General features: G+C 37.4%; 1 protein-coding gene across 3 annotated transcripts in view; it reads right to left on the reverse strand.

The window, feature by feature from the left end:
• poc1b (POC1 centriolar protein B) overlaps positions 1-12,108 on the reverse strand; it is a 48,232-nt gene that overhangs the window by 1,328 nt on the left and 34,796 nt on the right. Inside the window, exons 11-13 of one of the 3 annotated variants that reach the window (XM_048157776.1) lie at positions 5,475-5,693; positions 4,961-5,132; positions 268-298 (exon numbers count right to left, since the gene is read on the reverse strand). In XM_048157776.1, the coding sequence (XP_048013733.1) occupies positions 4,995-5,132; positions 5,475-5,693 (357 nt within the window). In that variant the 3' untranslated portion in view covers positions 268-298; positions 4,961-4,994. Of the gene's footprint in view, positions 1-267; positions 299-4,578; positions 5,133-5,474; positions 5,694-12,108 lie in introns of those variants that run through there. The other 2 variants (XM_048157775.1, XM_048157774.1) reach the window with 2 other exon arrangements.

The raw sequence follows: 12,108 nt of genomic DNA on the forward strand, positions 1-12,108 counted from the left end.
ATGACAAATGGTATAAAAGCTCACCAACTTTGGTGCGTTTTCCCACACTTATGGCATTCCCAGGTGAATAAAAAAACCTATCAAGGCAAAACGATTTAAAAAAGCAAAGCGACAGACATAACAATATGTAAAACATCACTACTAACTACTTTAATGTAAAACACACAAATCCATAACAACAACAAAAACTCCTTGGTGTGTATTAAAAACATACTCTTTTTCTCTTTTCGTGTTCCTTTGAGATTTTATTAAGTGCAGCTGTTGTAATCAACACACCTTTGAACTTGACGTCTCTCTTCTGTAAAACACATCAGGTTCCTTGTGTTATTCAATCAAAGAAAACTAAAAACACACTTGGGGTCAAAGGATTTGCTACAGGCCGTGCAAATGTGTGACTTCAAAGGGCGTCGGGCTTAAAAAAACTGTTTGAGATAAGAGCACAGGGGGTTTTTGGTTAGCAGGAAAGACTTGTTTTAAGGTTCTGGGGAAAAGCCAAGGAGGAAAGTATCTGGGTGGGGGGTTATTAACCCATCACACCTTTTCAATACCTCTCTTGAGGAGATTTTGACACTTTGAGAGTGTGTGTTAACCCAAGCGATTGTTTTTCATTCATCATTTTGTCCTAATTTCCATTGCAAATTTTCAGAGTCGCAACTGTTCGCAAACGCCTACAAGATTCCATCAGCTGTGATAAAAATAGTGCAAATACTGCACAGGATAATTAGGATAATAATTATTAGAAATATTAACTATTTCCTCACCATTGATAGAAATTTCCATCATTTGTGAGAAAACGCTTCCCCGCCATTGACGGTGTGGTGAGAAATCGAGTCCCCTCAGGAATCGGGTCTCCTTTAGGACCCCAAATGATCCCACTGGTTCAACGGACTTTTAGTGGGTAGTATTTTTAGTGCCTGATTATAATTCCTGCAAAATCACATTATGATTTATTAATGTCTTTTAAACTACATGGTTCATATATTAGTATATAACTGAAGCTTTAGATTGAGAAATCAAGCATTTCTTGTTCTTACTGTTTTTTTTTTTAGTTTATGTATTAGCATAACATCTACCCGATTAGCCTGCTAGCTTAGCTTATATTATATTAGGTGTTTTTGGCTTCCAATATAGTTCCCAATTACATGTTTCAAATTAAAGGTGCCCTAGATTCAAAATTTGAATTTATCTTGGCATAGTTGAATAACAAGTGTTCAGTACATGGAAAAGACATACATTGAGTTTCAAACTCCATTGCTTTCTCTTTCTTATGTAAATCTCATTTGTTTAAAAGACTTCCGGAAAACACGCAGATCTCAACATAACACTGACTGTTACGTAACAGTCGGGGTGTACGCCCCAATATTTGCATATGCCAGCCCATGTTCCCAACATTATGAAAGGCATTAGACAAGGGCAGCCAGTATTAACGTCTGGTTGTGCACAGCTGAATCATCAGACTAGGTAAGCAAGCAAGAACAATAGCGAAAAATGGCAGATGGAGCAATAATAACTGACATGATCCATGATAGCATGATATTTTTAGTAATATTTGTAAATTGTCTATCTTAATGTTTCGTTAACATGTTGCTAATGTACTGTTAAATGAGGTTAAAGTTACCATCGTTTCTTACTGTATTCACGGAGACAAGAGCCGTCGCTGTTTTCATTTTTAAACACTTGCAGTCTGTATAATTCATAAACACAACTTCATTCTTTATAAATCTCTCCAACAGTGTAGCATTAGCCGTTAGCCACGGAGCACAGCCTCAAACTCATAGAGAATCAAATATAAACATCAAAATAAATACTTTACTCACATAATTCGAAGCATGCATACAGCATGCATGACAAACATCTTGTAAAGATCCATTTGAGGGTTATATTAGCTGTGTGAACTTTGTAAATGTGCTGTAATATAATCGAGAGCTCGTGTGGCAGGAAGCACGCGAATTAAAGGGGAGGCGCGCTGAAAAAAATCAGTGCATAGTTAATGATGCCCCAAAATAGGCAGTTAAAAAAAATAATTAAAAAAAAAATCTATTGGGTATTTTGAGCTGAAACTTCACAGACACATTCAGGGGACACCTTAGACTTATATTACATCTTGTGAAAAAGTATTCTTGGGCACCTTTAATGATGTTTGTGTGTACTTAGCATGACAATTAATTTATTAAAAATGAATAATAGTAATATTATATACTATATCTCATTTGCTATTATTGTAAAAAATAAATATTTTATTACTTTTACTGTACATCGTATGTTGCAACAATCCTTATTCCTTACAAAAAAAACACATTTTTAGGCATGGTTGTGTTTCCGTTTGTTTTATTCTGCAATACATAGGCATTTATTTTAGGCATTTGTTGTTTGTGCACTTAATGTAATGATTACAACTTTTGATCAGGCATTACTGCTTGGGTTCTAAAGGAGAACCGATTCCTGGGGGGGCTCGATTTCTCATGATGACGGAATTTTCTGGCTTTCCATGTTTTGACTGTTATACGGTAGGGGGCGCTATTACGTATCTTCTGAAAGAGTACTGAATCCCCTGATCAAAACACATGCGAAGAAGATGCAGAAACAAGCAATATCATATGTAATCATATGCATATGGTTTTTGATCAAAATGTTGCTCTTTTATGAAACTTACCCACATTCAAGTGTTCATAAAAAAGAATGCATGAAGCTAAAATAAAACAGTTTTTGTTTTTGTTTAAAAGCAGAGAGTCTGTTCTTTCTTTTGATATGTTGCATGTTCAGATATTCATACAACAAAATGTTGTTGGGGCTGTGAAATTTTTGTGAAAATGATCAAAAACATTGGCGGTGATCCATGGCAACTTTTTCAAAAAAAAAAAACGCTGGTGGGGAAAGAACTTAAAATTATTTAGACAATTATTTGGAAATTATTAGATATATAAATTAGTTTTTATTTATTAAAAGTATGTAATATTTGAAAATATTTAATAATTAACATGACACCAAGAAGTGTGAAATGCTATACATCAACTGCTTTAAATATCTTTACAACTGAAAAGCAAAAAGGCTAAAAGGTCATTAAAATGGTGATTTTGAATGAATATTAACCTAATATTGTTTTACTTTTCTTGTCTTTTGTTTTAATGTCTGTAGTCATTTTAGAAAACAATAAGCATTTCAAAACTAATTTCCCATGTGAGGTTGGAAGAAGTTTATGTACTAGCCAAAAATAATCAAAACTGGGGTGAAGCCACCTGGATTTGGAAAACACCCCACTCAATAAACCAGGTGTGAGGATGCTTTAAAACAGATGTGAATAGGATCGTATGCTTTAAAGGTCATAGTGTGAGCCACAGATCTCAAGATAAGTGCATGATGGATTTATGACAAGACTAAAACAAGTGAATCCAATTCAGCCCTATAGATTTGAAGCAGCAGTTAGTTCTTGGAGTTTCTCTCACCATTTTGGAAACTTCAAGAAAGATCTCTAACCCACAACAGGTGTATACCTATCTTTAAACTTTCCGCTCCATAAAACCATCTATATTTGTTGAAAGGGAAAACCTCTCAACAGACGTTCCCCTAATCTAAAAAAAAAAAAAAAATGGAGCAGGTCTATTCTGTGCAGGTGGCACTGCAGAAACAATACGAGCGACCTCTTTTCCATCTTTATCAGTTCTTCCCTAGAGCAGAAGGTCAGAGGGAATTTCCTCAAAGTGCTCTGATTCAACGCCAACCAGTCCTGGCTAACAGAAGGAAGAACTAGTCCTCTGATGTCTGTGGGGGGGGATAATGTTTACCTTCCCTTGCCTCATAAGCAGGCAACCACTTTACCATATGTGGGTCTTACAAGAACCTGCATGCGTACAAATCCATAATCACAGGCACATGCTCGAGCAGGCAGCCACACATGACATCTTTTACACAGGCACACATGCATACATTTCTATTGTCTTCTCTTTGTTCTTCTTTCATAAGTTGGTTGCTCTAGCCCTTTTTCGGTGCCCCATCGGAGACAAGGGACTTGTGTTGTGTACAGAGAGGTCACAAGCACACCTGCTGTCTGTGCGAGACAGGAAGTAGCTGGGGAGATGTATGGTTGTAATTTGCAGTAACAACAACAGGAATTTTTGTTGTGTATATATGACAAATTCTTAAAAATAAAAAAATATATATAATCTAGTCCTGTCAAACCGATTAATGAAACATATGAGTAATAAATGACCATTATGTTGAAGATATCGGGTACATTATTTAATAATAATTAATTTCATGTTTAAATGATTTGTTTTCACTGACGTTGGATGCATTGTTTTTATGCAAGACTGTTGGGAAGACTTGAGCAGAGCTGCTGCACACAGAAGGATGTGGTACGCAAAGCAAACAAGCACCGCTGGGCCCTTCTGTCGATTGGCTCCCTGCTTCCGTCTGACCTCCACCCAGAGGAAAGCCACAAGGCTGCGGCTGATTGAGAAAGAGTAAACAAGACTGCGAGTGTCTCCGAGGACACTTACTCAGTCTCTCTCTCTCTTACATACACATGCACAAACCATTCATGCTGCCTGGGAAACAATCGCATCAAAGACTCGAGCTGTATTTCATTCATAATGGTCTATATTTACATAATCCATATGATGCAGCAGACACAAACCAATTTGGATACAGTAAAAATCTGTGCATGTATGTCTATTCTTTCAGTCTCTTCCTGGAGGATGACAGCCCTTGCTGCTGTCAAAACAAGACTGGGATGTTGTCTTAGCTGCAGCTACTTTTTTTTTTTTTTTTGGGTGAGATCCCTCAAATCCCCCTCCTGCCCTTCCCTCATCCTGCTTTCAGTCTTTTCATCTTGTGTCCTTTTTTTACATTGCTAAGTCCAATGTCCTCATTTGGAATGACACAGCTGGATGTCTTTAAGCTCATATGAAAAAAAGAATAAGGGATTTGGTGTGTCCCCCCTCTGCAGGCCAGAGGAAGTTACCATTGAAGTGAGGACCACTGGGGTTGGGTATCCCTCACACAGATGATCCCTCTGTTTCCTCGTCAGATCGGTCCACTTGTTGTGTCTGTTGCATAAGCAGGACCTGGTTGTCCAGGCATGTCCTCAGTTTGTCTTCGGTCAGTGTAAGACGCTCCTCGAGGACAGCAACGGTCTGAGAGACAGTTTAAGGCACAATCACATTAGTAATATTTTGTAGACAAAAAAAAGGTCTATTGCCATTAGTGTAGATATTTATGAGTCACACAGCAAATCTGCATGAAATCTGCGTGGGGAAATCATTCATCCTCACATGAAATTCCCAATTGTGTGTATTCCTAATGAAATGACTGGATTTTGCCAACAAAAATTGTCAAACAACTGTAAATATGACCTTACCTTTGAACAAAGTTCAGATTTGACTAGGAAAAACAAGCTACATCTGATCTGTTTTGCTGAGTAGATCTAGACAAAACAGCACTATTCAACAGATTTCGATGATCTAAAAGCAGTTTACCTGGGTCAGGATGTCCAACTGTTGCACAATGTTCTCAAGAGTGCTAGTAAGGCTTGATGGGATACCCAAGTGCTCCGCTGCAGATGTTGTCCTGCCACCAGGAAACCTTTCTTCATCCTCCTCATCTCTGTGTCGCGTATGAGTCCGAGCTCGACCTGAGTCACTACCTGAGATGGGCTGATCTCTGCTGCTTGTCCTAACATCATGGCTTCTTACATCCTGAGGAATGATGAAACCAACATCGAAAGTTCTGTTATCATATCTCACCCTCATGTCATTCCAAACCTGTATGACTTTCTCTCTTAGGTGGAACACAAAAGGTTATGTTTAGCAGAATGTAGCAGGTGCTCATTTCCAATGAAACAATCAATAAACAACATAAAAGTAAGCAACATTTTGGTCTGTTCCTCACTCAAAGCTATTTTATGACTTTATAATACTTCCCAAAGACTACTTTTAGGGTCCTCTGTCATTTTTGGAGCTTGAAAGCATTGGTACCTATTCACTTTCATAGTATAAAGTGATGCACCAAAATATATATTTTTTTTTACCCACAAAACTGAAACCAAAACTAAAGTTTTAAAGGTGCCCAAGGATGCTTTTTCACAAGATGTAATATAAGTCTAAGGTGTCCCCTGAATGTGTCTGTGAAGTTTCATAAATTTTTTTAACTGCCTATTTTGGGGCATCATTAACTATGCACTGGTTTTTTCAGCGCGCCGCCCCTTTAATTTGCGTGCTCCCTGCCACACGAGCTCTCGATTATATTACAGCACATTTACAAAGTTCACACAGCTAATATAACCCTCAAATGGATCTTTACAAGATGTTCGTCATGCATGCTTCGATTTATGTGAGTAATGTATTTATTTTGATGTTTATATTTGATTCTCTATGAATTTGAGGCTGTGCTCCGTGGCTAATGGCTAATGCTACACTGTTGGAGAGATTTATAAAGAATGATGTTGTGTTTATGCATTATACAGACTGCAAGTGTTTAAAAATGAAAATAGCGACGGCTCTCTTGTCTCCGTGAATACAGTAAGAAACGATGGTAACTTTAACCTCATTTAACAGTACATTAGCAACATGCTAACGAAACATTTAGAAAGACAATTTACAAATATCACTAAAAATATCATGCTATCATGGATCATGTCAGTTATTATTGCTCCATCTGCCATTTTCGCTGTTGTTCTTGCTTACCTAGTCTGTTGATTCACCTGTGCAGATCCAGACGTTACTGGCTGCCCTTGTCTAATGCCTTTCATAATGTTGGGATCATGGGCTGGCATATGCAAATATTGGGGCGTACACCCAGACTGTTACGTAACAGTCGGTGTTATGTTGAGATCCGCCTGTTCTTCGGAGGTCTTTTAAACAAATGAGATTTACATAAGAAGGAGGAAACAATGGTGTTTGAGACTCACTGTATGTCTTTTCCATGTACTGAACTCTTGTTATTCAACTATGCCAAGGTGAAGTTTTTTGGCTTTTGTAATGGTTGGCTTGTCGCGTTCATTGTAGACAGCTTTTAGCTGTTGCGGCACGGCGCGATGCGACACTGTAAACGTCGCGTCTGGTGTAGACACGGTGTTCTCTATAAGCCAGTGTGCTCCAAAACAATGACAAAATTTGTATTTAGAAGATATAATCGTTCAAAACGTACAGTCGCCAATATGGATCAATGATTTTGATGACATCACCCTCCACTTCAGCTTCTCATCAGATTTTCTGTCCAATCAAATGCCCTCTAGAATCTAAAGCGTCCCACCCCCTACATTATAAATAGATGCTGAAGCTATGGCTTAAATTGGTTACTTGTTCAAATATTTACTATTTTCTACATTGAGAATAGCACAGTGCACTATACAGGGGACAAGGAACAATTAAGACAGTGTAAATATGCTTTCCATTGAGACGAATGAAGTCTAGTTTCACGTTAGTGTCATGCAAGAGACACGATAGCACAGAACGGCTCAAATGCATGAGTCGGCGCAGACCTGAAAACGTATCAGACCCATTTGAATTCTGCACAGAATGCTATATTTTAAAGCGATATGGAGAAGTAACTGTTAGAGATTAGAGAGACTAAGGCTTTACCAAGCTCAACAGCTCTGACTGAGCTGTGATATAAGCTATATCCTATTGGCTATTTTTTAAAAAGGGGAGGAGCTGTTCAATATGTCCCACCCTGTCTTTCTGTTTCAGTGGAAATTTCGTCAACACATTGAATAATGCTGCGCGTTCCAAGGCACTTTAATTTAGCTAAATACCAAAACTGAAAAATAAAAAATTGGTAATAGAGTGCCCCAGGGATGACGCGTTTTTGTAGGCCAACCCGGAAGTTAGCGGCGCACGGGTTCCCTCGGTTGAAAGCCTATTCATTTTTCCCATAGACTTTTGGAAAATCGCAAAAAATAAGCTCTGTGTTTAACAAAGAGTTATGACACTTACACGTTTTGTCTATCAAGATAATCTTTACAAGTGAACACAACATTTATAGATTTTCAAGCCTAAATAAAGTCGTCAGATATAAAAAGCTAACATTAGGCTATAAACGGACTACAGCACACCATGGTCGCGGATCAACGTCGTCACCACCAAGCTTCCTCAAACTGTATTTAAAAAATAACTTTATTTACAAACATGCTCGCTGATTATGATATGCACTGTGTATGAATACTTATCCACTTTTTCATGAGAAATGCTGTCCAAATGTCCCATTTTTAATGATGATGTCTAAAGTCCCCGCCAAAGGAAGTAGTCCCTTTTAGCAATTTGTTAGCAACCGCCGATTTTAAGACACAGTAAAAGTTTAAAAAAAAATCACAAGTGGGTTATAACTGGTGTGTTTTATGTCATAGATCAAAACGTGAAAATATTTAGAGGCTTTGTTAACCACAGACCTTATTTCAGGCGATTTAGCAAAAACCCATTCAAAAAACTTTACGGCGATGGATCCGGAAGTCCAAAAATGCTAACTCGCTTCCGGGTTTTGCCTACAAAAATGCGTCATCCCTGAGGCACTCTATTAAGTTGGCGAAAATAAGAAATTTATCTCTATATGCAGTTCAGGGTATCGTTTTTTTTTGTCGTTGTTAAGTTCTTCAGCAACGAGCCAACTCTCAATATTTCAGCTGAACAAATTTTACATATCTAGCATAATTTTTTCATGATGGACACATTCCACACTGCTGCCATGTTTACCTGTTATAGCTCATCTACGTTGTGCTAAGTGTGCATGAAACAGTTTCTAGAAGTCAAAATGTGTCATCTTACAGCGTAGCCTAACCAGACGCGATGCGATAAGATTCCAGCAACAAGCAATTTGACTGTCCACGCTAGACGCGACGTGACAATGAGAAGCAATAAAAATCAATCAAACCACAGCCAATCAGAAGAGAGTGTGGGCGGGCTCTCTCGGCAAGAGCATAACAGACACAATGAAATGGGCAAGTACATAGTAAAATTCATAAATATTACACAATTTAAACATTGTTTAAAGTACATACAGAGTGACTGAACCAATCTTTGTCATAGAATACACTTGTTTGTTCGCATTGAGTTGACAGTTTGAACGTTCTTGTGCGCATTTATTTATTTTCAAGATCTGAGGTGAATTAGCCAGTGTTGTTTTCATTACACCTAAAATGTTGGGAACACATAATGATATTAAAACTCATATTAGATGCTTTTAACATTAAATAAAGCACATAAACAGTACCTGATATTATCATTGCCATACTTTGTGTTGCCGTCACGGAGAAATAGAAACCGTTTCTAAAATAGAATATTCGCGTGTCGCCGTTGTAGCTGGTTAGGACAAAAACTCTGATTAACATGGAAAAGAAACCTTTTATCGGGTGTCGCGTTGCATCAGGACATGGTGTGAGAAGCGATAATCATTGATTTTGTCCATAACAAAAATTCCGTCCGAAACGGTCCATCACAAGTTTTATTTTCTTCTTTTGTAATACACAGATGAAAAAAAAAAAAAAAATCATATGTGTTTGGAATGACATGAAGTTCAGTAAATGATTTTAATCATCTTTTTTGCTAACAATACATGACAGAAAACAGAATCAGTACATGGGCCTCTGACCCTATCATGCATATAACCAAAATCCAGAGAAGAGAGACAAAGTGAGGAGGAGGAGGATAGGATCATACATTCCTGCTCTAATGCAGGAAGAAAATCGATTGCAGCCCCTTACTTCCTGTGCAGCATCCTGACTTCAAAGCTCAGGCCTGAGAGACAGCATCATGGCCTAGGAAGGGAGGGGTGGAGGTGAACAAAGCTGTCAGTGTGTGGAAGGGTTGGTTATGGGGTCCTCCGGCACCCACCAGCCACATCTGGGAAACATCTGCTAGCCTCATTTACACGCTTCATGCTAAGACCTCGATCATGCTACGCTCCAAACTTAGTATCTTCTTCCGTGTGTGTTTAGTTTCTCTATCCAAGTGGAAAACAGCCCTGGGAAAATACTGTTTGTGCTAGTAGCAGTGTCTCATTTGTGAAAATGACTGAAAAGTTTAGTGTCTCCATGTATGCATGACGTAAAGGTTCAAACCAGGAAAAAAGTTCCAGCTCAGATTTCTCTAAACAGGGGCTTTGCACAGGGTAGTTATTGGAACTAAGTTCTAGGAACTAGCCACCAAGGCAGTCTCCCGAGAACTAATTGTTCGCTTACGACCATTTTCCTGGTTGCATTCATACTGCCAGTTGGAAGTTTAATTAAATGATATACAAGTAAATGGTATACAAAAAGTATTATAGTGTTTTCCATGTAGTTGATACCCAATGTCGCTAGCTGAGCAGAAATGCATAATGTTTCGGCCACATTCGGCCAATCAACGTACACTTACATCACTGGTAGTTCCTATTGTGCTGGGTTATGGTGCGTTCAAGTCCTCCTGGGTAGTTCGTATTTACGAGGTGGGAAGTCGTGTGTACGACGGTAGGTGCGTTCAAGTCACTTTCGTCGGAGTATGATGGCGGTGTGCCTTCTCTAAATTAATTACACAAAATAACAACACTTCTGCTTCTAGAAAATGAAGAGCAAATAATGTGCATTAGTTGTATGTTGCTTTTTTATGTTTTTTAATTAATTTATGAAGCCATTGTAAACTTTATTGTTACATATTACATTTTTATATTGTGATGCTATCGTATTTTTTGCTGGGAATCAGCTTACTTCATTGTAAATAGAAAAGCCTGACAATGTCACTGCTAAATACCTGTAAGTATTGTGGTATTTTACTATGTTTCTGACTGACACGCCCCCAACTCGTACAGATCGGAGCTTAAAGAAAATTACGAGCTTCCCACTGGTATTTACGACATTGTGGTGCCGTTCATGTCAGTTCTGCTCGTAAATACGATCTTTCCGACATGACTTGAACGCACCATTAGACCATTGTCTGTAGTTTAGTAATTTTTTTTTGTAGTTTTAGTAATTTAAAGTTCTCCCAAATCATTCCTAGTTTCTGTGGCACGAACAAGCCAAAAAGGGGGTACTTCTGCTAGGGCTGGGCGATTTTTCTGATTAATTCGAATTTAATCTTTTGCCTCAATTTTATTATTTTTAAATCGAGAAATTGTGATTTTGAATAAAAATGTTAGCAAACGTTGACAATACAGCAACGTTAAGAGAAGAAAATGATCCGACCTCACGATGGAGCGCCTGATCAACTGCTCTCGTGTTAATCGCATCACTCACTAGTCTTAAGCGGCTGTTCACTTTTTTAACGCATTATTGCGGTAAAATAATGAGACACAAGTTATTAAATGCAAGTTGAACTTGTTTTTAACTTGAGTCGCGTTTTTAGAATGCCATTTCATGGGTGAGATGCTGCAAAGATGCGAGGCATGAGTGAAACAGACAAATATATCTGCTAAACATAAAAGCAATAGGAAAAATAGCCCAATGGAATGCAAACACCTGTAAAGAACTACTACTGTACGTTTGATATTTCATGTTTGCATGATGGTGATAGGCTGAAAGCTGCTGTTATTTTCTGTTTTTACAAAGCATTTGCTGTTAATAGCCTACTAGTGGTGTTATTTATTGCCATTACTTTTTAGCTAAGAAATATTTAGCATTTTTTTTTATACTATTTCTGAGTAAATAGGATATGTTAAAGTTAAGTTTGTACAACATTTGTAATTTAACGAATTTGTTCTCGTAATTTAACGACTTTTTTCTCGTAATTTAATGACTTTATTCTCAACATTTTATCTCGACGTTTTTTCTCGAAATTTAACGCCATTTTTCTCATAATTTAACGACTTTTTTCTCGTAATTTAATGACTTTATTCTCAACATTTTATCTGAACTTTCTCGAAATTTAAAGACTTTTTTCTCATAATTTAATGACTTTATTCTCAACATTTTATCTCGACTTTTTTTCTCAAAATTTAACGACATTTTTCTCATAATTTAACGAATTTGTTCTCATAATTTAACAACTTTTTTCTCGTAATTTAATGACTTTATTCTCAACATTTTATCTCGACTTTCTCGAAATTTAACGACTTTTTTCTCATAATTTAATGAGTTTATTCTCAACATTTTATCTCGACTTTTTTTCTCAAAATTTAACGTCCTTTTCTCATAATTTAACGAATTTG

The sequence above is a fragment of the Megalobrama amblycephala genome, linkage group LG15, assembly GCF_018812025.1.
Source record: "Megalobrama amblycephala isolate DHTTF-2021 linkage group LG15, ASM1881202v1, whole genome shotgun sequence".
Classification (NCBI taxonomy): Eukaryota; Metazoa; Chordata; class Actinopteri; order Cypriniformes; family Xenocyprididae; genus Megalobrama; species Megalobrama amblycephala.